Consider the following 25,835-nt stretch of genomic DNA (forward strand, 5'->3'; position numbering starts at 1 on the left):
AAAAAAAGAAGTCTGTTTTAATCGTACGTCGCTCAGCGAGGACCACGGACTGCAGAGATGCTGCTCTATGTCTTCTTGCTCCTCCCTGGAGGCTTCTGTTACAGCTCCATCGGTAAGAACACTTTTTAATCAACATGCTTTTTTTTATATAAATCTCCGGGCTTTGGGTTAAATACATTTTTGGTATCAATAAAGTCTAGAAGTTAAGAGTAAATATGAATCCACTTTAAAGGCAACATACTGGTGAAACTGGGAATATTGTTATTGAAGAAACTGATAAATAAATCACAATGTGAAAAATCAGTTGTCAAGCTTGTCGTGGCTGTTGGGGTCCTTCAGAAGCCAACAGCCTGCAGTGACATATCATAATAATAATAATGCATTTTATTTATCAGACACGTTAAAATCATCAATATAAGTAATATAGACAACAAACAGAAACAAACTTATATATATATATATATTTTGTATGTGTTTTATATCTCGATTGGTTTAATTGTTTCAGGCTTTAAGTCGTATCTTATAAGTTAAATTAAATATTAAAAATATTGCGTTTGGGCCTCGCTGCTGAACTTTCTGTTTTATTGCCTCGTTTCGCTGCTTCATCCGTCGAAACTCTGTCGTTAACGGTGCTGTATAAATAAAGTTATTGTAATTATTCCGTTACAGAGATGCGTGAAATGACGGCGCTGCAGAACAGCGTGGCCACGCTTCCCTGCGCTCACGTGAAGGGCGACGTGGCGTGGAGCCGCTTCGCCAACGGAAAGTCGGTGACGCTCGTCACGATCCAAAATGGCGTCGAGAAAAAAAAAATGGCCGACGGGCGGTTCAGTTCCCTGGCGGATAATTCCCTGGTCATCAGGAATGTGAGGCCCTCCGACGCCACGATGTACCTGTGCAACAATACCAGAGTGTACCTGAACGTGATGACAGATCCCAACATGGCGGGTCCCGATGCTGGGAAGGTACCAGTGAGGCCCAGAAACGGCTGGGAGGGAACCGTTGAAGACGCGGAGAACCCGCCGCCATCGGGCCTTTGGAAGGTACCGGTCGGTGTCGCGGCGGGTGTCGCGGCGACGCTTTTGGTGGTCTTAACTATGAAATTCTGCTTAAAAAACCGAGTGGAGGAAACCACCATCTTGGACCAAACTGTACCCGAGGCGACCTACGAGGAGATTGAAGTGGGCGACCTTTATTTTGAAAGGCCGCACTACTTCCCGAGCGTCAGTGAAACGGCATGCGGCTCCACCGCATATAATATGAGTACAACACCCAATAATGATCATTATAATCTGTACAGCACTGTTAACAAGCTCAGTGAGCAGTGTGTGTATTCCCTCGCCCAAAATCCAGTAAAGACAGGAGAGTGAGAGTGAGAGAGTGAGACGTTGTTTCTTTTACAGATAAAGTATTTCAACCTGGCAAGTGGAACCATCATAGTTCATAACCTTTGTTTTTCTTTTCTTGTGCAGCATAAAATGGTACACGTTGTGTGTTAGCAAGTTATGTCCATTCAAACTGACCTGGAGGACCACGTGAGTGCTTTTAGTCCCATTTAGAGAATGACCTCTAGTGGCCGGAAATAGTATTACAGCATGACGAAATAGATCCTGACGAAAAACTAATTAAATGCTTTTTTTTTCTCCCATCTGTTTAACATTTTAGTTTTTTAAGGGACTCAGTCAAAACAACTTTTTTAAATTGTTGTTCTTAAGTCATAAAAAGAGAAGAGAAAATGGATATTAGAATATTAGAAAATGAATCACCAGAATTAGTTGTCCTACTCCTCTCTGGGTTTTTGTGATAAAGTTACTACACTCACATTTTGTTGCATTGAGGAATACAAATACAAAATAATATTAAATATAAAAAATATTCAACTTTAAAGCTAATTTTCTCTGTTCAAACCAGTAAATAAAAATATTCTGAGCCAGAAACATCATGTTGAGCAATTTCCTCAGTTTACGTATAAAAAAAATAAAATAATAATAATAGAAAAAAAGGATCAGTTGCTGCTTCAGTCTCATATAAAATGCTTCATATTGATTTATTTGAACACATGACGAGTGTCTGTCACACCATCAGAAGCTGAGCATGATGAGGGGGTCCCGGTGCCGGGCGCAGACGACCTCATCGATGTACAGGGAGCTGGTCTTGAGCTCCATGTTTGCCTGCAGCTCCCGCTGGCATCGAACCAGCGCCCTCTGCTCCTCCTCCGACTGCGCCACAGCCTCGCGCAGCCTGAGGGCGCGCAGAGACGAAGAGATTAGGAGCTTATTATCGTAATAGTAAAGATTTCAGATGCGTGGGAAACGTTTTTGAATGAAACACACAATGACAATCCATTTAATTTAATAATAATCCATTTAATTTATATAGCGCTTTTTAAGATACTCAAAGACACTTTACATGTTGCATTATACACCGTAGACACAGCTAATGAGCACAATGAGCTATTAAAGTCCAGGGGTTTGAGAATTAATAAAGAAATAATTCATGCTTCATTGAGGTGAAGAGGTTACTTCCCCACAACAAAAGACACAGAAAGTAAATCACGGCGAGATTTGTGTTAAATCAGCAGATATAACATTACATTTAAAAAAAAAAAAAAGAATATTTGAAAGCAATAATTTGTCTGTTTTTAAAAAATATAAATAAAGACATTTCCACTATAAATTGGTGCATAAAAATACACCAGAATGCAGGAATGCATGTGAATTGTGTATAATATATTATACACAATTATATTATATATATTGTATAATATTCAAATGAAACATAAGCATTTGAGTTCAATATAATGTGTCTTATTGTCTTATATATATATTAGGCAATGACTCTCAAATCCTTTCATACAATTGGTGTAAGAAGGTAAATAATCTATAATAATTAAAAGAAAAATAAATCTGGACCCCGGTCATTTCTAAACTCTGGCTCTACGGCCCTGTACTTCATGCTATTACTGGTATGCATATTTCTAATACTCATTATTACATTAAATATAAGTGCGTGTGTGTGTGTGTGTGTGTGTGTGTGTGTCCTGGCCGTACTTGGCGATGTGAGCGTTGAGCTGCTGGACCTCCGTGAGCAGCTGGCACTGGGCCGGGTCCAGGCATTGCTCCTTCGAGGGCCTCTGGAGCCGCAGAGCCAGGCGGGCCTGAGCCAGACCCAGAACACACTGGTTCTCTGAGACGGCCGTTTGGAGGTCACCTCTGACCTGCTGCTGGCTGGACAACTCACACAGGATCTAGAGGGGGAGAGGAGGGGTCAACCGGGACTTCCTCTCAATCGTGAAGATTAAACCTGTTACACATACAACAAATAAAATGGCTTGGAAATAATACTTTTAGTTCATTTCGTGAATGAGGTTTTAAAGGCTTCAAGAAAGAGGAGGAAATGACCAATACAATGAAATTAACTAGGCCTCTAAAATGAAATGAAACTCTAAATATTCATGAGTGCAGAATATATAATACATTAAGTTTATATATTTATTATTTAATTATAAATGTTGTACTTTTTCTCCTTCCTTGTTTTTATTTTTTGCTGTTTTTTGTAATTTTTATTTCTGCATCTACATTTGTTATAAGTTATTATTTACAGCTATAAGCAACAAACAATGACGGGTCACCGTCGACACACAACCAATGGAGGAAAAACTCATAAAGACAATAGGAAGATGCTTTAAAGCGGGACTACGGAACCATCCACTGAAGTCAGTGGCGTTATAACCCGTCCTGAATACACCCACCGTGGCCAGCTGCTCCGTCATCTGGCTCCTGGCGGCCTTGATCTCCCAGACGTTCAGCTGAAGGGCCGCCGCCGTGGCCCGGGCCTGCTTCTTCATGTCGGCGGCCATCTGCTCCAGGAGAGACTCCACCATGGCGCGCAGGGCCATCGAGTCGGCCTTCTGCTGCTCCGCCTTGGCCATGTTGATGTCGGTGATGTTCTCCCACTGCTCTGGAGTCACCGACAAGCTGAGGGAGAAAACGTGAAGATCTGTGAAGAGGCCTACGATTGACCCCGCATTGACCCCTGGTCCCGGTAGTTCACCTCGGCAGGAGCGCATGGGCGCCTCTGGGCCTCAGCGGGTTGTCCGTGGATCGGGTGGTCATTAAAACACAGGAGTTGTCGATGCACTGAGCCTCAGATTTCTCCTGCAGATCCTGCTCCAGCTGGTGCTGAATGGATCGGTTCAACCGGAGCTGCTCGGCGATCTGCTCCGCTACAGTCTGCAGGAGGAGAGTCGCTGCCTGGATGACCTCCGTCTCCTTCAGCAGCTCTCTGTCCACCTCGTCGTGGCGCCGCTCGGACGGGAAGCGCTTCATTCTGCAGGTGGCGGAAACAGAAAAGAGCGTCACTCGTCAGTTATTAAAGAGTTTTGATGAGTTTTTCTTTCATCTATTCATAAGCTTCACAGTAAGAGAAAGTGGTGTGGAAAGTACCAGCACCAACCTCTCCTCCAGGCAGAGCACGGTGACTCTCAGAGGCTCTTTGCAGGCCTCCAGGGCGTTCGCCTCTCTGCTCTGCGACGTCTCGAGGAGCTCGATCTCCACAACGATCTCGCCCAGCTTCATCTCCAACTCCTTCTTCACAAACTGGATGTCTCTGACCCGCTGACCTGAAGGGGCAAAAGGAGACCCACGATTCACGGCGCGGTGGTCTCCCTAAACAACCCCAGCGTGGCTGCTTGGCGTCCCCCCTTCACTCACCCAGCCGCTTGCTGTCGTCGTTCTGCATGCGCTTGCATGAGGTGTCCGTGTCCGTGATCAACCTCACGCACTCTGCTCTGAAGAGCTCGGAGTGGTTTCGCATGAACTCCATGTTCTCTAGGTTGGATCCATCACCCTGCTGGGTACTGCAGTCCGGGAAGGACATTGTTCTAGCTGCAAAACTTTAGTAGACATTGTATTATTATTTTATTATTAAGACAATCAATATTTTTATATTTTTAATTAATTAACGAATTAATAAAAATAAAAATAAAACATTTCTACACATATTGACTGATGATAATAATACTATTATTATTATTATTATTATTATTATTGAGAACAGGCATTGTACGTAGCTTAAAATAAAAAGGATATCAATACATTTAAATGATATAGACAAAGAATGCGAGTGAGATTTATTGAATGTATTGATTTTGAATTGAGATGGATGTTATTTTTGGCAGTTATGTAGCCAAGGGTGTTGTTGTTGTTGTTGTTAAGTTCTTTATGAGTTTTCCCCCATTAAAATAAAGTTAAATAATTTTTAAAAAGGCGTTTATATTCCTGGTGATTACACCGTTAAAACAGCAAATAAAGTCCCTAAAAAGGGGGACATGTTTGAGTTTATCCAGCACTTACTTAGCTAACGTTAGCTAAGCTAGCTGTTACACTGTTACACAATAAAACTTTAAATCTTAAATTGGAATTATCTTGGTTTGAAAAAACACAATGTGTTGTTTTCCCACTTCCGTTTTAACAAGACTTTAAAAAAAAGACCTAAACAAATAAAAATAAACAGCTAAAAAATAAACAAACAAACAAACAACAAGTAACGTTAGTTATTTACACCCGTTTCCGGTTCTCCTCACCTCGCAGGCGGTGCAGTTGAAAACCTCCCAAATGTCTCAGCTGTCAACGTAAGGAAGTGGCTCCGTATCTATGGCAACGGGTGACACGTCATTAAATATATTTAGGCACATTTGGCTTCCAACCTCTATGTATACGCAATATATATATTATATAGCTAAATAAGTAATTGAATAAGTAAATATAACAATAAGAAAATAAATTAAATAAGTCAAAATATATATCAAATATAAATAATATAATATAATAATATAAAATATAGTTACATTTTATTTGTAACTATTTCATGTAACGTTAATGTGTCTTCTACCTTCTCCCCGACTGACATTTTGAACGCAGGCAGAATTTTATTCAATAAAGTTTTAAATAAAGAAAAGAAAAAAAGACGTTGCCATGGCAGCTCCTCCTGTGTACAGCTAAGCTAGTTAGTTAGCTCGACCTGAGCCGAGGACCGAATCTCCTGACTCCCCGTTAGCTGACAAGCTAACTGCTGTTTAACGTTACTCTTATTACTATTTGTGAGCCTGCGCGATATTTGACGATGGTGAGTAAAGTATGTTTGTATCATGAGTTAACGTTACGTAGTTAGCACGGTTAGCATGTGTTAGCGTCAGCTTCCTATGGAGACTAGCTTAGCTAAGCTAGGTCAAGCTAACGTTACCTGAAAGTGTATTTTAATCGTGGAGCTAACGCTAAAAATGCTCGTGTGTGTTTTTCTCTCTCCAGCCACCGAAGACTAGAAGCAAAAAGGCCGCAAAGGGGAAATCTTTGGCGGTGGTGGACGGCCTGTCCACGGAGGAGATGTCCAAGGACCAGGTCAGAGCTCAGGGCCAAGCTAGCACTGTGTGCTAGGAGAGAGACACGCTTTATTGTTGTTGTTGTTGTTGTTGTTGTTGTTGTGTACTCCAACACACTGTGTTTGGATAGAGACACTTATTCTATATTAACCCCGAAGTGTTCAGACATTTATCTCAGTTTTAAACAATTTCTTTGAAACAACAGAGTTCAAAACTCTTCCGCCGTTGATTTCCCAATGAAAAGACGAAACCCAACGCGGACCTGGATCACTCTGTGGTCCAGGGCCCATCCAGGATCACTCTGTGGTCCAGGGCCCATCCAGGATCACTCTGTGGTCCAGGGCCCATCCAGGATCACTCTGTGGTCCAGGGCCCATCCAGGTCCAGAGAGTGAGCTGGAAGTGATGAGATAGTGTTCAGATCCTTCAGTGGAAGTACTAGTACCGCGCTGTAAAAATACTCATGCATTTAGAACCTTACTTAAGTAAAAGTTCAGTGGCTATTTTGTCTGATAGATAAAATTAAAAAACATAAATCAAAGGGTTTGTGGTTTACATTGTCCATACAGGATTCTGTGTTTCTCATAATTTATTGAACAAAACCAAACCAGAAAACATACAAAAGAACAAAGGAACTCCTAATGCTGTCACCCAGGTGCATTCTAGTCTTGTACCTGCCTACGCCTATATATTATATTATATTACCCCAGGTGCCCACAGCATTACCCAATTCATAAATAAACCAACAAATAAGTATACCTGAACAACAACAACAACAACAGATAATTAAACTAAACAAAAAGCTATCAAAAGAAAAAGCTATCCTAATAAATAAAACATCTAGAATTGAATACATTGTGAATACTATAACTAAATACTAACATCAAATAAATAGCTTTGACAAAAAGTATAGAAGTGTTATCAGCACAATGTAGGTAAAGTTATGAAAAGTGCTCGTAAAATGATTATGAATCTTAAATGTGCGTAACTAAAGATATATATCTCATAAGGAGGTTGGGGAGCAAGAGGAGATGACGGCTCGAGGATATCAGTGATACTGAGAAGTGTCCGGTTACCACGGCTGCACTTGTTGCACCTGCATGAACATGACACACACACACACACACACACACTCAAAACTGACACCAATGTCTCTTCCAGCTGGAGGAGCACATCGTCCGCCTCCGAGAGGAGCTGGACCGAGAGCGGGAGGAGAGGAGCTACTTCCAGCTGGAGAGGGACAAGATCCAGGCCTTCTGGGAAATCTCCAAGAGGCGCCTGGAGGAGGAGAAGGCGGAGCTGAGGAACAGGAACAGGGAGAGAGAGGAGGCAGAGGAGCGCCACCAAGTGGAGATTACTGTGAGCTGCACGCACACACGCACACACACACACACACACACACACACACACACACACAGACACACACACTCAAATCATCAAACTGCACATTCTTTCACATTTATACATTTCCATTTTCTAACACTTATTTCTGTCACATGGTCACAACGTGATGGAACTGACTAAATTGAGCGCGTGGGATGTTTCCTATTCACACTGCATCACATGACCTCCGACCTCTAAACGGCGTCCAGGTGTACAAGCAGAAGCTGAAGCACGTCCTGTCCGAGCACCACGCCATGATCTCCGGCCGGAAGGCGGACGCCGTCGCCGCGACGACGCTGGTGCAGAACCGGCACGCGCGGTCCGAGCTCGGGCTTCAGAGGGAGCTGCACGGCCTGCAGGCCGACTTCAGGGAGAAGAAGCTCCACAACGAAAAAGGCTTCAAGGAGCTGAAGCTGGTGAGGCCCCTCTTCACATTTCACATATTATTTCGAGTTTTTATTTCTAAAAATGTTTTGGCATCTTCACCACAAACCTGTGGTCTTTTTGATTGTCAACAGAAGCACCAGGTGGAGTTAATGGAGCTGGCAAACAGCTGTGATAAGAGAATCCGAGGTGAATGAATCTCTCGCTCTCGCTCTCTCTCTCTCTCTCTCTCTCTCTCTCTCTCTCTCTCTCTCTCTCTAGTTTAATCCCCAAACTGTGCTCTTCAAATAGAAATGGAGGTGAAATATCACGAGAACATGCAGTCGACGTCCGCGGCGGAGTCCAAAAAGCAGCGGGTCGTTGTCGCCGACATCGAGGAGAGGATGAGGAGTCGCGTGGTGACGCTGGTCGAGGACCACGACCGAGCGCTCAGGCGCGCCGAGGACTACTACTCCACGGTCCAGAAGAAGCTGCTGCTGGATCAGAATACGCTGAAGGTACAACACTAATAACACAACTCATTAATGCTCACTTTACGTTGTTTTACAAGAGGACCTACATGCCATAAATGTGACGCGGTTGATGTAGTTTCTCTTCATTTCGACTATGTGAAATGTTCATAGAAGATCATTATTTTTCAAAACTATATATAGATAGTAAAAGTAAATAATACAATATATATATATATATATATATATATATTTCAAAAACCTTTTTGGCCCTCACAGTAAAGGTTCCCTGAGCTAAACATTTTTTAATTCACTTTTATAATAATAATCATAATTTTCTACCAGCCAATCGCGGCTTTAGGACGTACATTCTTCCTGTTTATTTTATTTTGCCCTCAAAAAAAAAAAAATCAAATTCCCAAATATAAGATGTTTTTTTTATTTGATCACATGTATGAGTGAAGACATTTTCTTGTCCGTGGTTCGTTTGTCAGGAGGAACTCTCGACGGTGACCAAGCTGCAGGCGCGAGTGGTCCAAAAGCTTTCGGCGGCCGAGCAGGAGAACCGGCGTCTGAGCGAGTCGCTGCAGGAAGCCCAGCGGAAGCTTCCGGAGCTCCAGAAACGGCAGCAGGACTCCAAGCAGGCCAAGTCCAAGATCGTGGTGCGTTCGCTTACCACCGGTTCACCAAGCATCGAAACGTACCGACTGAGTATAGCTCACTTAGTATTTCAAATTTATGAAATAATCTGGGATATTTGTTTATTTTCCGAGATTTTTTTTGTTTGTTTGTGCATTTAGTGTTCATTACTATCCCGAGCTTAAAGGCAAGAAAAGCTGACATTTTAAGTTTATTTTAAAACATTAATCCATCTTTCACATTTAATTCCAACATCTTTTTAACTAACAACGTACATTTAAAGACACAGTAGCGCTTTTTTTCACTTCACCACTAGGGGGCGACCACAGTCGGGATGTTTTAGTCGAACATAAATTCGGGTTTTATCATCATTGGTGCTGAGGTTCAACAACCAACATTACATTTGGATTTTGAATAGCTATTCAATACAAATATTAATTTACCCTAAATATTGACATTAAATAAAACACATTTCTTACATCCAAACTTTCCTTTATACATTTGTGTTAAATCTACAGCACCTGGGGCCTGCTTTCATTTATGTTATAGTTAATTGTCTCATTTATTCAACATGAATTTAAAGTGAGAACAGATGATTAGAATGTTATAACTGAAGTCGCTGATAATGTGTGTGACAGGCCACCAAAGCCCGCGTGAAGGTCCTGGAGAAGGAGCTCAGGGACGTGTCGGTGGAGCACGAGCTGCTGCTGCAGGCGTTCCAGAAGGTGAACCATCGCGCCGCACGGTCCCGCCGGCGCTCTCGGCTCCGCCGGGCGTCTCACGCTGTCGCTCTCGTCAGGTTCAGCAGGAGCGCGACGAGCTGCTGAGGAAGCAGACGGAAACCATCCTGGACGTGCAGCAGAGGAGCGGACTGAAGCACCTGCTGCTGGAGAGGAAGCTGTCGGCGCTGACCGACGCGGTGGAGAAGAAGGAGGCGCAGCTCTGCGCCGCACTCTCGGCCTCCAACGTCGACCGGACCGCCGGCGGCCGGGCCGCCAACAAACTCGAGGTGTCTTTTTAAAAAAAATTAATTATTGAAACATTTGTGAGGGAGCTTCGAGAACTAAATGTCTGAAGGTGTTTTCCTGCTCGTAGGAAATGCTGGAGTCGAAACAAGCCACCATCGACGCCCTGCAGAGCGACCTAGCTCGAGACGCTAAGGTCGGTTCATTTAACAAGTGTTTTCACACGCTAGTTCATCATTCTGAGGTGTGTGTGTGTGCGTGTGTGTGTGTGTCTCACAGGAGTACGACGACCTGCTGCAGACCTGTAATGAGAAGCTGAAGGATTTGGGCGTCCCCCTGTACGACTTCCCCTTCAGGCCTTCGGAGCGGCTCCTGGGCCGACAGACCCAGGTTCAGGACTCTCCGGGACCGGAGTAGTCCAGGTGTGAACTCACCTGCTCTACTCGGGGAGGGGGTGGGGGGTGGGGGGGGGGCACCCCAACCCAAACTACTTGAAGTCTGACGTCCTTTATCACGTTACTAAGCAACTATAAACTATATTTTAAATCATAATACCCCGCGACTCATTTACATTTTTTTGGGTCTTTATTTTATTTGGTGTGTTTTCAACAATTATCGGTTTAATGTATTTAGTGTCGTTCAATTTGGGTTCTTTAAGTACAATGTCTTAGTGGAATGAAGAACATGGATCCTCATGACGACGATGACACTTTCACATCTTCCTCGAGTTCCCTTCAGAACTATTGATGGTGAACATTTAAAGTAAAAAAAATCTGAATTTCTGTAATAATAATAACTTCCTGAAGTCTTGTCGTCGTCACGAGGTTGCCTGGCAACCAGCGGAGCACATAGCACAACCTAAAATGCTTAGCTGTTGCTGTGAGACTGATCCTTCAACTGGGATGGAGGAATAAAAACCAGTTGCTGTGGTACGTTCCTTTTACTGACATTCAATGTCAACAGTTTACATCACAGACGAGCACATCGTATAGAAAAACTATGCACATCAACATTTACACTTTATACACTCCCAGTCTTATGGCTTATGGAGACACAAACAAACAAACAAACAAACAGGAAGCAGTCAAGTGGGCTCCACAAACCAGCTTCCTGTTCACACGGATAACAACAACCGTGAGGACGACTTCACGATCGGATCGCTCGTCTTCTTTTGGAAAATAAAATCAGCGAAACAATGCCTCTGAATTAATTATTCGTATCTGCGTACTTTTGTACTATTTGGAGAAAAAAAAAGAGGAAAAATAATGCATTCGAAGTCGATCGGTCAAAGATGAGTTTTGAATTCGCGCCGACGCGGAAAAGAAAAATGGCCGCCAAAACACAGCCACCCAACCTTAGTGCACACAAGAGAGAAAACAGTCGCCGCAGCTTCATAAACGCGCGAATTTTGGGAATTATGACGAGTTGAAATGCATCGGACGCTCGGTTCTGATATTACGCGCATCGCTCCAATGAACAAAGTGACGCCGTACTTTACAACAGTTCTTTGAACGCATCCTTTTGAGGCCGTCGGTGCAGCGGGTTGCTCCTCCATTTGTACAGCAGATAAAACACACATTATTATAAACGTGTCAAGAAAATGCAGTAGAACTACGTCTTCCTTTCTTTTTTTGGACACCGTTCAGTCATTTGCGGGTTCTAAATATTATTTGGCAGCTGAAAGTCAACAAAAAGGGCACTTTGACAACTGAAAACCGTTTTTTTTTAATCCTTATTATATATTAATCTTCCTGTTCATGCTGGACATTAAGAGATTCCTTCCAAATGTAAGCTGTGGAGTATTTATCTTCATCTCCGAGTTATTAACCAGAGGGACTACAAAAACACTTAAAGGGCCAGCGTGTTTATTATTATATTCCATTTCTGCCAATAGATTCCCCCGTAAATGCAACACTGTTCCTTTAAACGTTTCCATTGTTCATCCTCCATCACTAACGAGGAACCCCATCAGGTGGAGATCTCTTAACGAACCAGTTAACACGCGACTGGTTTCAGTGTTTTTGTCGTCTTCTTTAACTACAAACAAGTCAAGACGACCACATTGTGGCTCCGCCTCCGTATTATTCAGTCGTTCTGGGATTCGAACCCCCGTTCTCCCGCCGGTGTTAATGCCTCGCTATGCTCACCTATAGATTCCCTTTTTTTTTTTTTATATATCGATATCGTAAAATGTCAAGAATGCCCAACATTAATTTCCTAGAGTCAAACGCGTTGTTCTGCCCATCGGACCAAAGATATTCTCCATATGATGACATTAAAACGGCAAAGAAGCTAAAACTAAACGTGACTCTTTTGCCATTTTTCTTTGATCTCACTCTCACACACTCTTCTACAAGAGGGGGGCGTGGCCATAAACATCACAGCTGCATGGAAATATATTAGAATATAGCGGTTTATTGCTACGACGTAGAAATTAAACTCTTTAAAACAGAGCGCTGACTTTTCCTACTTCTTTTTTTCGGGGCGGGGCGGGGCGGGGCGGGGGGGGGTGGTTTCGTTCTTCCCCTTTTTTTTCTGGAGGCGGGGTCAGCCGGTGCCGTGGCTGCTGTACTCGAAGACGCCCTTCTTGAAGAACGGCGAGAGCTCGCAGATGGCGTGTTTGGTGAGGTGGAAGCCGCCGTCCGCGTCGGCTCTGAGGGGAGAGCTGGAGGACGACAGCATCACCCGGAACAAGTTCCTCAGATAACGCTGGACAAAAAAACAACAACACAGCAGCAGCACAGAGTGACATTTCCATAAAATAATAATAATAATGATAATAAACTGAATTAAAACGTCTTACCTCCAAGTGGTTCCGGCGCTCGGCGACCATCCGCTCGTCTCGGTTTCCAAACAGTTTCTTGGGAGGGAACTCGAGAGCTGCCAGCTGAACACACACACACACACACACACACACACTTCAGTCACACCGCTGAGGTTTTTTAAATTTTTTTTAATTGGGCGTAAAAATGGACTCTCACCTCCGGGTATTTCAGTTTGAGGCTCTTGTGCATCTCCCGGAAGCGGCTGTAGCGCCTGAACACGGCCCACATCTCGTCCATCACGGCCAGCTGATCCAGAGGGAGAAGGAAAGAGCGTTCGATGCCGAGATCAAAACTACGGACGAGCATTTACGCTCCGAAAGCTTTCGGGTCGGACGCTTTCCGATCTTTGTGTTCAACGGAAAAGACCCCGAAGAGGGTTCAACGCTTCCACAACGACGGGATACAATTCAAAATCTTGAACTACGACGTCAATAATAAAACAAATGTACAGCTACGTTTACACGATGAGCCTCGTGAAGACAGATGCATTAAGGGTGTACCTAATAAAGTGGCCACTAAGGTGGAAAGTAAATTGTACTTTTTAACTGAACTACATTTATTTTTAAAGCTTTAGATTCTGATTAACACAAAATAAATAATGAAAAGAATACATTATGATATAGATTAAGCTACCCAACAGTATATAAAAGAAGTTTAACTTTCCTCCAGCTACAACATTATAGTGATAAACAATTGTAATCATTTATATTTTTATACATTATTCTGAAACGGACCATTCTGCATAGGGAGTACTTTAAAGTAAATTTTGATGATAATGCAATTTTGTAATTGTGCTTCTGTAAAATTAGTTTTAAAATTAGTTTTATTTGTGACACTGTATTTCTATAGTGAAGTAATACTACTTTTACTTAAGTAAAACTTTTGAATACTTCTTCCAACCTAAATTTTAATGCAAATGTGTTAAATATTTTAACATATTAAACATCTAGAACCCAATTAATTGAAAATGGATTACATTCTAAATAGATAAGAAAAAGCAAATAAAAAAAACACATCAGAAAGATGAACCGGTCAGACCGTAAATGACCGACGGTGACGAGGAAGATGAAGATGAAGACGAAGACTCACCTTCACCTCGAACTCAAAGTGCTCGTCCTTCCCCTGCCCGCGGAGAACGTAGCGAGGAATGCTAATTTTAACGAGCTCCTGCAGGCCGTCGCAGCTCGACCCGAGAGGACGGCAGACCAGGTGCTGCAGAGGAGGTGACCGGGGGAAGAGGAGGAGAGGAGGAAGAAGAGAAGAAGAAAGATGGCGGAGAGCAAAGGGTTGACAATCATTTTGATTGGAGACGATAAACTGTGATTGGCAACTATAAATCAGTCAATAGGAATCATAGAAAGTTAAATCTTTATTATCTCGTCAACACAATTAACATGTTCTCGCTGTACATTTTAAAAGACACATTAAAAATTATTTTAATACATAAAAATGATATTTTTACTGTAATCATCATGACAAATCCTTCAATTTTCTTCAATATATTAAATATCATTTTTTTTTTTTTTATTCAAAATGCAAGCTTAGAGCTAGTTTAGACCAAACAGCAAATAAGTGACATAATTTTTCCGGTTTCAACTTTCACCTTCTAAGATTATATCTCAACTTCTTTTCATAAAACGGCAAACGCATCCTAAAACAAATGAGATGTGATCATATATATATATATATATATATATATATATTAATTATTTCTCTCTTTCAGACACAGGTAAGTATATTGTTTTTGTTAATGAATAGAGGTAAAACTGCCCTTCGGTGAGTAACTCAGCTAGACAGATGATTAATCAAGATCACGGCTTCGGAGGTACAACCAAAAGATAACTTCCAGGAGTCGTTCGGACGACTGCGATCGGAGACAGAGGGCACTTCCGCCGAGCATCGCCGGGACTCCACCCTCCTCCCTCGAGTCTGTGGTTTTCGAGTTGCGAACGTGATGTCGAACGCAAAGCAGTTGCTGGTCGACCTCACGACCAGGCATCCGATGTCGGAACGCTTGCGGAGTTCGAGCCCCCGAAACTGGGGCTGGACGGGCACCAGACTGGAGCCCCGCGGCACCGGGTGAAAGACGCCGTCCTCCCGGAGTAGAGCCACGTGAGTGTCCGTCAGGAGGAACTGGAAAATGGCGTCCCGATTCTCGACCTTGACGCTGGTGTAGAGCAGAGGACACACGTGTGCCAGAGATGGCTTGCCGGGACCCTCCATGTTGCCGTGGACGATGTAGAGCAGGTCTGCGAGGACCCGCTTGAATCTGCAGGTGACGAGAAGGCCGCTGTCCAGGACAATGTCGGGAACGATCGACGCCCAATCCAGAGAGAGGGCCGTGAGGTCACCGGAGAGTAACGGGTGATCTCCAGTCCCTTCGGGGAACCTTTCAGGAGAATGAAGCTTCAGTAGGGCTTTGCAGAACTCCTGAGTGAGCTCTTTGCTGTGGGTAAAAACCACCAAGACGGGTTCTTCGCTGCTGTCGATTAGGCGAACGTGCTGCCCCGCCAAACTAATCTGGACCTTCTTGATTTCCAGGAGATTAAAATGGTGACGAATAGCTAAGGTGTCATGTGAATTGGTTCCACTTGACAGCACTATTATGTCCTTCTCTGACAAAAGCAAGCACCCAGGATTTGGGCTCGGCTGCTTAATGTCGGCAGTTTGGAGCCAGAAGATACTCGCGAGCTTGTCGACTTTGGCTCGAGGGCTCAGAGATTCCAACTTTTCCAGCAACTTCTGGGACGAAAGTGACTGCAGCAGAGACAAGGCCGGTGGCAACGGGACCAGCGTCTGACGAAACACTTCAGGACAAGTGTTTGAGAGAGACAACACCGATCCTTCGGGACATCCCACGACGCCCGGGATCGCAGACGTGCCGCAGTTCTGAGGACGACGAAGGACGCAATCCTTTGACGGATCGCCCAACGCAACCTTGTTTTCTGCAAGGTTGCAAGGTTCTGGCTCCGGTTTAAGCTGCATTCGATGAATCAGCGGCAGCTCCTGGGACATCATGGTCACATACTGAGAGAGCACAACCTTCATATCACCCACTCGTACATTTTGAATGATGTCCCGAGTGCCCTGTAGCCTTCGGACAGCGTCTTTGCACGCGTCGGACAGCTTTCCAGTAAAATACCCCAAAACAAAGCTTCTGCCGGCTGCCAATTTATCCGTTCCTGTGTCTTTCTCTTGTTTTATTTGACCATTAACGGATTCCTTCGGCTCCTGTTCGAAATTGACGGAACCATCGCCAGAGTTCTGCAACTTTGACGATTGATCATTGGAAAGTTCTGCGTCTTTTACCATCTCTGGGTCACATGTTTGGTGTTTGCTTGCTGCATCTTCAACCTTTTTATCATCATCATCATCATCATCAGGAGCACGGCAGGCAGAATTGGTTCTTCTGTCATGGGCGATGTTCTCGTTTTCATCAATTCTGTTGGCCTCCGAGTTCGCAGAGGTGCCACAAATCTTGTGTTCAAGATCGCAAACACCTCGGCCCACCTCTCCCGGAGGGATACTCGCTCCTCTATGCCGCCAATAGTTCTTTTCACCCTCTTTGTAAGGCACTTTCTCTTTTTCAATCAACACTTTAGCTGTGTATTCTACTTTTTCTTCTCTGTGAATCTTTAAAAGGTCGTAATCTGGTTTTTCCAACATGCTTTCCTGGATGTGAAGAGGGGATTTTGCCTCGAGGATCGGGGCAGGCGGCAAGCTAGACCACAACCCGCAGGCTTTCTGTGTGCACAAGGGGGTGAGTCCGTGACTACATCGTCAAGAAGGATGTGAAGGCTCTTTGAACGACACCGAGGTCCATAATCCAGCCATTGAGAATTAGAGTTCCTCCATCACCAGGTGCACAGGCGAGTTTTAAAGTGATTCAAAATTAACAGTGTGAAGAGGTTTGACATGCAAATTAATACGACAAGTGGACAAAAATAACTTTAGATTGTAATCAAACGTGGGCAAAGTAGCATTTGCAAATAATTCTTTTGATGATATCCTGCTGTGACGAGATGGATGATGTTTACAGATCTTACATTTCTTTTTTTGGGGGGGGTATCTGGCTCAAACTCCACCCATCTTGCACCTTGACTTATTAAAAAAAAAAGGCAAATCTGCAAATACTGTTTTACCCGTGTTTGAATCCTCGTTGTTTGAAATTAAGGACTATGGGCTGAAATATTACATGTTCAATCATTTCAAGGTGTTTTGGCATCAGTTTGCTACCGTAAACAGGAGAACGGGCTCACGAGTCACAAATAATTGATTAGAAAATGCATCCGTCTGTGCACTCCTGTATTCGGTAAATTTAACAATATGAAAAACGGGAAACCCATTCATCGTTTCTTTTAAAATTACATTGAATTTGTATAATTATGTTCAGGTTTTTCTTGTGTAAATGTTACCATGCATACGAGCGATAACGGGTAAAGATAGAGAACCTCTGCCGTTGTAAAAAAAATTATATAGCAGGATTACAGATTATTAATGGATTGATTATTGAATTATAATAATCCCCAAATTAAAGATTCTGGCCTTACCTCATATTTAAGCCTCCTTGGATTAATGTTTTGAAGCTTTTCGTCATCCTGAAAACAATGAAACTTAACGTCAGCTCTCAGTATCATTAATATACAACATTCATTCTTAATTAATCTGCAAGATATCAAACATAAAAAATAAAAAAATGAATAACCCAAAGTTGTAAATTATACTTCACGATGACAGGAGAGAAGGGGAAAAAATAAATAAAACCAAGCGGAGAAGAACCCCATTAAAAAGAGCTTCAAACCAAACGGGGTGATAGAGGTGTGAAGGGGTTAATCCATCAGCACATTGGGGGGGGTGGGGGGGGGAGTCATGCAGATTAGGCGCAGTCTGGAGGGTCCTGGTCTTACCTCGTCCGTTAACCTAACAGAGCTACAGTCAAAAGCTTCATCCTCCTCCTGCGGGGTCAGAGAGCTAAATATCAGTCGACGTCTTTATTCTCTCTAAAAATACATATTTTAGAGAAGAGAGGAAGCTCCGGATAGTGAGAGCAAAGACCGGAGGAACCAGCTGCTGTGGAACGGTCCGGATCCTTTATCTCATCAACACTAACAACTTTTATTTGAGAATTTAGAGAATATTTTCCCACCTGATGGAACTTAATAGTAAAGCTTCAAATATATATATATATATATTTTTTTTTTTACTGATTAATCAGCAAATTAAATCAACGTTTTGGTCTATTAAAAAGTGAAATAAATGTTGAAGTTATTTTATTCACAATGACTTGAAAACAGAGACGAAGAGCAACGTCTCGCTCCCGAGAAACCAGAACGAGTTTTGACATTTCGGCTTGAAAAAAGGACTTTGAACTATTTATTGATTATTAAAATAGTTGCAAGAGAGTCTAGATGTGCTGAAAGAGTGAAGGCCAACATACACACATATACAAAGACACACACACACACACACACACACACATACAAAGACACACACACAAATACAAAGTAATACATATTGAATGTGTGGATATATATATATATATATACACACACACACACACATTTCTAGATCCAGTATATACTGCAGGTATAGGACATTGGAAGTAAAAGGATGTTTTACTGTACAAGTCCATCAGACTGAAGGTCTTCCAGGAGAAACTGTTCCTGAGTCAGCTGGTTGGGATACTGGCTTGTAAATAAAACCTCACAGATTCAACAAAGTAAGAAAGTGAGATGTAGTGAGACATGTTCTCACCCGGAGTGAATCACAGGACAGAGAAAGGTCCGCGTTGCTGCCGCTGCCGTTGAGGAGATTGATCTTGCGCAACCTCCGTTGGACCTCCTCTTCGATGTACGCGTTGATCCTACGACACCGACGACGACGACATAAACAAATCAACGAAAAGAAAACAAGGGTGTTGATTTCAAGTGTGTGTGCGTGTGTGTGTGTGTGTGTGTGTGTGTGTGTGTGGGGGAGACATGAAGGCGTACCGGTCGTCCGACAGCGGCGCGTTCAGACTCTGGACGCTGTGACTCGTCTTCTCCTCGTTGCCGACGGCGCGAGTCCTGTTGTCGTCTTCTCCTCCTTCGCTGATCCTCCGCCTCAGCTTCTGGAGCTCCCGCTCGACTCTGGAGAGAAAGCTTCTTTTTTTTTTTTTTCCAGACCTCTGATATCTCGACACGTTGTCCTGGACTTCCAGGTTAAATCGTGCAACAAGGTGTATTAAAATCATTAATAACTATTAAAAAAAAAAGGCTCTGACCTCTGCTGGTCCGGGCCGGCCCCCGTCCTCTGGTTCTGGACGCTCTTGTGTCTCTGCTCCTCGCCGTCGGGCTCCAGGGAGACGCTGCGCCTCAGGGCCGAGTGCCTCCTCTCCAGCCGCGCCACCGCCTGCTCCATGGCCTCCCGCTGCTGCTTCTCCTTGGACTCCAGGATCTCCGTCTCCTTCCTCCTCACCTTCTCCTCCTGCCGCGCCACGTTGGCCGTGAACTCGTAGGTCTCCCGGAGCTGCTGCAGCTGCTGGGCGCCGTGCCGGTGGAGGTGCAGCTTCTCCTCCTTGTCCTCCAGCTCCTTCTCCACCTGGAACAGCGTGTTGTCGAGCCCCGGCGGGCTGTCGCAGTTCCCGTTGCTGCCGCCGCCGCTGCGCTCCAGCATCTCCGCGGCGCGCTGCTTCTCCTCGGCCAGCGCGGGGAGGAGGCCGTCGGCCACGCTGGCCAGCTGGCGCTCCTTGAACTGCAGCCTCTGCTCCGCCTGCTTGACCAGCTGCTCCTCCTGGCAGACGGCCGTGGCGTCCTGCGCCCCTTTCTCCTGGGTGTCCTTCAGCTGCCGGCGTCGCTCCTTGAGGCCGTGGGCGAGGCGCAGCAGCGCGCCGCGCTCGGCGGCGACCTCCTTCTCCAGGCGCTCCCTCTGCTGCCGGAGCCCCTCCTCCAGCCGGCCCAGTTCCTTCACCTGCGCCTCCTTGAAGACCGTGTAGCGCGCCTGGGCGGCTCTCGCCTCCTCGCCGGCGTCCTCCACGTCCGGCCGCTCGGCGGTCTCCTTGGCGCGGAGGAGCGCCTCTCTGATCTCCGCCAGGGCCCGGCGCTCCTCCTCCAGGCGGCGGGCATCCTCCCGGGTCAGCAGGGCGGTGGCGGCCTCGCGTTTCTCCCTCAGCTGCTCCTCCAGCCGCCCCACCAGGCTCAGCTGCTCGCGCTCCTGCTCCTCCAGCCGCCGCCGCTCCGCCTCCAGACGGACCTTCTGCTCCTCGCGCTCCCTCTTCAGCCTCTCCAGCTCGCGGTAGATCTCGGTCTGCTCGGCGGCCTCCTGCTGCCGCCGCTGCTCCCCTGCTTCGCCCTCCTCCTCCTCCTCCTCATGCAGAGGTTTCCCCCGCAGGGGGTCCTCCGCGTGGATCTCCGAGCGCCTCTCCTCCTCGAAGCGCTCCTTCTCGGCCAGGAAGTCTCGCAGGCGGCTCTCGATGTCCTGGCTGCGGCGGCGGAGGCTCTCCTCCTGATGGAGGATCCGCTGCTGCACCTCCTCGGACTCCTTACGCTGACTCTCCACCTCCTGCTGGAGGAGCTCCAGCTCTGCCTTCTCACTCTGGTGCTTTTCCTCCATCTCTTTGATCAGCCTCCTACAGCAGCAACAGAAACGTGTGGCATGTTCATAGTATAATGTAACTTTGATATCTTCAGAGTCATATTTCTGAATTGCACCATTGTATTCTTTTAAAAAGGTTAAATACTCAACATTTCATCTCTAAAAAGTGATAAAATCAATAGAATTTTCTGGGTTTTAAAAAGGTTATTTATATCTTTAAACTGGAGATTAGAAAGGATTCAGATTTGATTACAAGACTTAATGAAGGTGTAACGAAATAAAACTGATACGACTCTGACTCTTTGACCCTTTGACCCTCTGACTCTGACTCTTTTGACCCTCTGACTCTGACTCTTTTGACCCTCTGACTCTCTGACTCTGACTCTTTTGACCCTCTGACTCTCTGACTCTGACTCTTTTGACCCTCTGACTCTCTGACTCTCTGACTCTGACTCTTTTGACCCTCTGACTCTCTGACTCTCTGACTCTGACTCTTTTGACCCTCTGACTCTTTGACTCGTACCGTTTCAGCTCCAGTTTTTCCAGCTCTTCTCTCTGCTGTCTCTCAAACTCCAGCCTGAGAACACAAAAACCTTCATCACCTTTTGTTTTTTTACTCTCATAAATATATATATATATTTTTAAATAATAAACACACACACACACACACACACACACACACACACACACACACACACACAACTAGTGAAGTGCAGTAAGTGAAAGTATAGCAGTCAACACAAAACGACTTTAAATGAAATGCCGGGTGATGGTTAAAAACAAATAATAACAATAAAGCGACGACAAATTCTCGACTCTCAGACATCAACACGGAGACAGAAGCAGCAAAAATGGCGTGCAAAAATAAAATAAAATAAAAAACTACAATGAGGGTTCAGGTTGAGAGTCAACATGTGTCTTTGTGTCAAACGACGGGACAGTGACAGACAGGAAGTGGACGGCTGAGTCTACCTGAGGAAGACGGGGCCCTTCTCAGTGAAGAGACTGTCAACAGGACACGTTGACCACAGTTAATTCACTCACGTGTGCACAGGTGAAAAGGAAACTGTGCGCTTAACAATCCACACACACACAACCACAACCACACACACACAACCACAACCACAACCACAACCACACACACACAACACACACACACACACACACACACACACACACACACACACACACAACAAACCAACTCATCTGTCTTCACATGTGTCAAAATAATCCCAGAATCACTTAAATGTACATTAAACAGATTACATTGGTTCTGTATGAACGCAGGTAAACTAACAGGAGCTTTGGAACAAATGGAGACTCTAGCGTCCGGTTGGGGGGGGGGGGGGGGGGGGGGGGGGGGGGGGTGGGGGGGGGGGGGGGGGGGGGGGGGGGGGGGGTGGGGGGTTTGTGATGCCGAGGGAGATGCACTGCAGGGGTCTGAGCCCATAACCGCATGCAACTGATTTGTGAAGCCGCGGCACTCACCCGGGTTGTAGCATCACGGTGGACAGGCTTTCGCAGGACTTGGACAGATCCGTCATGGAGAGGCTGAATGTGGAGAGCAGGCCACTCTGAAGGGGGTGGGAAGGGTCAAAGGTCACGATGTTACCGCCCTCACCTCGAGGTCTCTAATGGGCTGACGGTCGAGAGCCTCACCTTTCGTTTCTCCCTCAGCTTGGCCCCTCCTTCGGGTGGTTGAACCGGAACATGTTGGTCCTGCCGAGCAGAATAACCGCACCTGGAGGAGAACACGACACGCAACACAGACTGAAAACTGCCGGGACGGATTCCCGTCTGTCAGACCCCCCCCCCCCCCCCCTCCACCCCTCAGACGACCTCTCACCTTGGTTGAGCTGTGACGACTGCGTCACCTGAACCCCGTTAACGGAGCACTGAGCCCCCCCGAGCGGCACCAGGGTCACTTTACCGTTCTGGTTCTCAAACACGCGTGTTCACTCTCCAGGTCCAGACCGTGCAGGACTGAGGGGAAGAAATCACACGTCAAAGCTACTCTCTGCACATACATATATCATATATAATATATATAATATTATAATATATATATTATATAATAATATATATATATTATATATATATATAAATAATAATAATATATATATATATAATATTATACATAATATAATATAATATTATTATTAATATATTTTGTAACTTTTCTTCAACTTTTATACTAACTCTTTATTTATATATATATATATATATATATATATTATATAATAATATATATAATATATATATATAAAATAAATAATATAATAATATATAATATTATATTATTAATAATATATTTTGTAACTTTTCTTCAACTTTTATACTAACTCTTTATTTCCTCTTCGCCTGCAGACTGTTAAAAGCTCTTATGACAAACTCACTGATGTCGTGCTGTGTGGACGCGTCCTCTCGGCCCACGTACGTCCGTCCCTCCTGAAGGTGAAGGGGGGGGGGGGTGTTTAGATGTCGATCTAACCAGAAGGACGCTTCATTCTGCTCGGATGACTCGGGTGTGATTACTAGGTGTACTTTCCTGTTTGAGGTTGTGTTTTGTTTTTTAAACCCTGAAGAGGCTGAAGACTAGAACAACCCTTTTATTCCATCCAGATTCAAGCGGATACGACAGCGATATCAACTGTTGAGGTTGACCTCTGACCTTTAGATGGTACAGGATGATGCCGGTGCTGAGGAGGTCGTCGTCGATGCCGATGAGGTGCGGCAGCTCGGAGTCCAACACGACGCCGATGCCCTCTTTCCTCAGAGCCAGAGTCTCCTCCTGCGTCGTATGAAGTAGAAATTCAAAAAGGAGATCAAATATATCTGGTTAAAAATGTTGACTGAAGAATGTAGTAATATTAATTCAATGTCACTGATATAAACACATCGAGTTAGATTTCAAGACTTTACATTAAAGCTGCAGTTGGAAACCTTTAATAAGAAATAACTTTGAAATAACAAGATTGAATGTAGAATAAGGACCTCTGCTCCGGCCGGTGCTTGTTTTGGTCTCGACTGACTTAAAAATCCCTCTTGTTTTACAGTTAAACTGTACAATAGAATACGTGTCTGTCAACATAAAACTGCAGCTATAATTTAACAAAAACAATCAAACTTGTGCACAAATAAATAAAGAAAAAAAAAAACATTATTAGCGAGGGAAAAATGCAGGGGGGGGGCCTCCCTCCCGTCTCCGCAGAGGTCGTTTCAAATCAGACATGAACGATTAATGCAACTATATATTTTCTACTTATGTCTGTCTTTTCTTTATTTTCTTATTATTTAAATGTTTTTTCTCCTTTACGATGTTTTTTTCTTTTTTTTTGTTTTAAAAAATAAATAAGTTAAAAAAAAAGTTTTAAAACATGAACCATGATGAACAAACCGACCTTGAGAATGTTCTGCGTCTCGTTCCACTTGTTGGTCCACTCCTTCGTCAGCTCCAGGACCTGAAAACACAAAGAAAGGAAACTCGACTGAAACGTCAAACGAACGCGCCGGTTTTTTCTAGACTCGACTTCAACGCTCCTGAACCGGCGCCACTGGACTCACTCTGGCTTCGTTCTGGTGCAGCTTCTCCTCCATGCTCAGAGCCGTGGGCGAATCCAGGAGAGCGATCTGACGCAGAAAAACACACCAAAACAAAAGTCAGAATCAACTTTTTCCTGCTCCGCATCCCTACATTTAAAAAAAAAAAAAAAAAAAGGAACCGTGCAAGCGGCAGAGTGAGACCTCCTGCCGGCGCGTTGGCTCACCTGGTTGCCCTGAATCAGCAGAGCCCTCAGGCGGACGATCTCAGCCCGCAGCTCTCGGATCAGCCGCACGTTGCAGTCCTCGTTGATGGTGGGCTTGTTGATGATTTCTTGGCTCGGTTGGCGTAGCGCAGAGTGCTGAGCGTCTCGCCGTAGTTCACGTCGGCGGGGGAGACGGCTGCGAAAAGGAAAGAGCGACGAACACCGAGGCGGTCAGGACGCCGTGACTAATCAATACAGTACCCAAAAAAAAAACATGCTCATAGCACATAAACTGGGATTTATCAATAAGAATGTGCTTCCTACTATATTTAAATGTGCTTTAAGTTACTATTATCGTGGTTGTTTGTTCATTGTATTTGCAATCTTTGTATGCGTTTGCAAAATCAAGCTGCAGCAACGGAATAAAAAGAAGATCCAATATAACGTGAGAGACCTTCTAATAAAATCTTGTAAAAATGTAATTTTAGGATGAATTTTTATCTTTCTTTCTTTTTTTTTTTATTATCATTTGCAATATGTTTTTTGATGATTTGTGAGGCACTTTGTAAAAAGCTCTATGAATTATTAAACAATCACCGTTCTGCCGTTTTATTGCAGCGGTTCAGATGTGAATGATTTACAGGGCCGCTTTTAATTTGAAAATGTACACAGGAAGTGTTAATTAACCGGAAAATGAAAGGCTTCATACTAAAAATACGAGCAGGTGTATTTATCAAACTAATAATCTAATAAAAAGCACTCCATTAGAAGTATTTGGTGTAAATAATAATTATTTGGGGTGTCAAACGTCGGCGTGTGATTGGTGCTCACTGGCGATCATGATGGTCTTGGAGTTGCCGCCCAGGCTGTCCTTCAGCAGCCAGGTGAGCACCGAGTCTCTGTAGGGGACGAACACCGCCTTCCTCCTCAGGTTGGTGTTCACGCCGTCCTGCGTCATGTCGGCTGGAGGCGAGAGAACGGTCAGCAGGGGGGGGGGGGGGGGGGGGGGGGGGGGGGGGGGGGGGGGGGGGGGGGGATGTGAGGAATGCATCCATAAATTTAAAAAAAAACGGGTTCTGACCGAGAGCGGAGATGACGTTGCCGAGGGTGACCAGCGACTTGTTGATGTTCCCTCCTTCTTTCAGGCGCACGCCGGTCGCGCTCCGGTGGCGTCGGCTCGCTCGCTGCCGGCCAGATCGACCAGGTGGATCTTACTGACCGTCTCACTGGGCATCTCGGCATCGAACTTGGCCTGGAGGGGGGAGGGGGGGGGGGGGAGAGAGAGGGGGGGGAGAGAAAGACAGAAGAGGGAGAGAGGGAGAGAGGGAGACGGAGAGAGAGAAGGAGGGGGAGAGGGAGAGAGAGGGGGGAGAGAGAGAGGGAGAGAGAGCGAGGGGGAGAGGGGGGAGAGAGGGAGAGAGAGGGTTAGGATTAGAGAGACAGAGAGAGAGAGAGAGAGGGAGGGGGGAGAGAGAGACAGAAAGAGGGAGAGAG

General features: G+C 44.8%; 6 protein-coding genes across 10 annotated transcripts in view; 3 read left to right on the forward strand and 3 right to left on the reverse strand.

Moving 5' to 3' along the window:
• Window positions 1–2,094, forward strand: LOC117733089. The gene is made up of 2 exons (XM_034536452.1): window positions 1–112; window positions 670–2,094. Exons 1-2 carry the CDS (start codon window positions 58–60, stop codon window positions 1,368–1,370), a joined length of 756 nt encoding a protein of 251 aa, XP_034392343.1. The 5' UTR covers window positions 1–57; the 3' UTR covers window positions 1,371–2,094.
• Window positions 1–25,835, forward strand: part of LOC117732764 (E3 ubiquitin-protein ligase TRIM21-like) — a 299,335-nt gene that overhangs the window by 209,064 nt on the left and 64,436 nt on the right. The window lies entirely within an intron of this gene.
• The window catches only part of LOC117732666 (E3 ubiquitin-protein ligase TRIM21-like), a 703,346-nt gene that overhangs the window by 38,665 nt on the left and 638,846 nt on the right, over window positions 1–25,835 (reverse strand). The window lies entirely within an intron of this gene.
• Window positions 2,029–6,384, reverse strand: LOC117732993 (tektin-1-like). 3 transcript variants are annotated; one of them, XM_034536261.1, is made up of 8 exons: window positions 6,244–6,384; window positions 5,585–5,652; window positions 4,713–4,894; window positions 4,456–4,621; window positions 4,054–4,329; window positions 3,752–3,977; window positions 3,051–3,247; window positions 2,029–2,241 (listed from the first exon to the last, which is right to left on the reverse strand). In XM_034536261.1, exons 3-8 carry the CDS (start codon window positions 4,876–4,878, stop codon window positions 2,082–2,084), a joined length of 1,191 nt encoding a protein of 396 aa, XP_034392152.1. In that variant the 5' UTR covers window positions 4,879–4,894; window positions 5,585–5,652; window positions 6,244–6,384; the 3' UTR covers window positions 2,029–2,081. The 3 variants fall into 3 exon arrangements, with proteins under 3 accessions (XP_034392152.1, XP_034392133.1, XP_034392142.1); XM_034536242.1 differs by having other exon boundaries at window positions 5,563–5,652; XM_034536251.1 differs by lacking the exon at window positions 6,244–6,384 and adding an exon at window positions 5,849–5,887.
• Window positions 5,936–12,028, forward strand: LOC117732859 (dynein regulatory complex subunit 4-like). Of its 2 annotated transcripts, none has more exons than XM_034536075.1 (11): window positions 5,936–6,126; window positions 6,309–6,398; window positions 7,540–7,737; window positions 7,971–8,177; window positions 8,280–8,334; window positions 8,437–8,642; window positions 9,089–9,256; window positions 9,872–9,958; window positions 10,033–10,242; window positions 10,329–10,394; window positions 10,478–12,028. In XM_034536075.1, exons 1-11 carry the CDS (start codon window positions 6,124–6,126, stop codon window positions 10,613–10,615), a joined length of 1,428 nt encoding a protein of 475 aa, XP_034391966.1. In that variant the 5' UTR covers window positions 5,936–6,123; the 3' UTR covers window positions 10,616–12,028. The 2 variants fall into 2 exon arrangements, 1 of the variants encoding a protein (XP_034391966.1); XR_004609640.1 differs by having other exon boundaries at window positions 5,976–6,126; window positions 10,311–10,394; window positions 10,478–10,533.
• The window catches only part of kif16ba (kinesin family member 16Ba), a 20,224-nt gene continuing 5,512 nt past the window's right edge, over window positions 11,124–25,835 (reverse strand). Inside the window, 23 exon segments of the mRNA XM_034536769.1 lie at window positions 11,124–12,907; window positions 13,002–13,085; window positions 13,180–13,269; window positions 14,113–14,235; window positions 17,574–17,621; window positions 18,778–18,886; window positions 19,014–19,151; window positions 19,286–20,629; window positions 21,119–21,172; window positions 22,084–22,169; window positions 22,255–22,280; window positions 22,283–22,336; window positions 22,442–22,546; window positions 22,549–22,578; window positions 22,992–23,043; window positions 23,267–23,386; window positions 23,997–24,056; window positions 24,160–24,225; window positions 24,363–24,469; window positions 24,472–24,537; window positions 25,173–25,304; window positions 25,423–25,501; window positions 25,504–25,593. Coding sequence (XP_034392660.1) covers window positions 12,746–12,907; window positions 13,002–13,085; window positions 13,180–13,269; window positions 14,113–14,235; window positions 17,574–17,621; window positions 18,778–18,886; window positions 19,014–19,151; window positions 19,286–20,629; window positions 21,119–21,172; window positions 22,084–22,169; window positions 22,255–22,280; window positions 22,283–22,336; window positions 22,442–22,546; window positions 22,549–22,578; window positions 22,992–23,043; window positions 23,267–23,386; window positions 23,997–24,056; window positions 24,160–24,225; window positions 24,363–24,469; window positions 24,472–24,537; window positions 25,173–25,304; window positions 25,423–25,501; window positions 25,504–25,593 — 3,225 coding nt within the window. The 3' untranslated portion in view covers window positions 11,124–12,745.

The sequence above is a fragment of the Cyclopterus lumpus genome, chromosome 1, assembly GCF_009769545.1.
Source record: "Cyclopterus lumpus isolate fCycLum1 chromosome 1, fCycLum1.pri, whole genome shotgun sequence".
Taxonomy (NCBI): domain Eukaryota; kingdom Metazoa; phylum Chordata; class Actinopteri; order Perciformes; family Cyclopteridae; genus Cyclopterus; species Cyclopterus lumpus.

Excerpts from the sequence above, each read along its gene's own strand:
- LOC117733089 (XM_034536452.1), top strand. The coding sequence starts at position 58 with ATGCTGCTCTATGTCTTCTTGCTCCTCCCTGGAGGCTTCTGTTACAGC. Across the intron at positions 113-669 it reads CTTCTGTTACAGCTCCATCG|AGATGCGTGAAATGACGGCG; the intron begins GTAAGAACACTT and ends ATTCCGTTACAG.
- LOC117732993 (XM_034536261.1), bottom strand. The coding sequence starts at position 4,878 with ATGTCCTTCCCGGACTGCAGTACCCAGCAGGGTGATGGATCCAACCTA. Across the intron at positions 3,978-4,053 it reads GCCCATGCGCTCCTGCCGAG|CTTGTCGGTGACTCCAGAGC; the intron begins GTGAACTACCGG and ends TTTCTCCCTCAG. Across the intron at positions 2,242-3,050 it reads CTCAACGCTCACATCGCCAA|GCTGCGCGAGGCTGTGGCGC; the intron begins GTACGGCCAGGA and ends GCGCGCCCTCAG.
- LOC117732859 (XM_034536075.1), top strand. Across the intron at positions 7,738-7,970 it reads GCCACCAAGTGGAGATTACT|GTGTACAAGCAGAAGCTGAA; the intron begins GTGAGCTGCACG and ends AACGGCGTCCAG. Across the intron at positions 9,257-9,871 it reads AGGCCAAGTCCAAGATCGTG|GCCACCAAAGCCCGCGTGAA; the intron begins GTGCGTTCGCTT and ends TGTGTGTGACAG.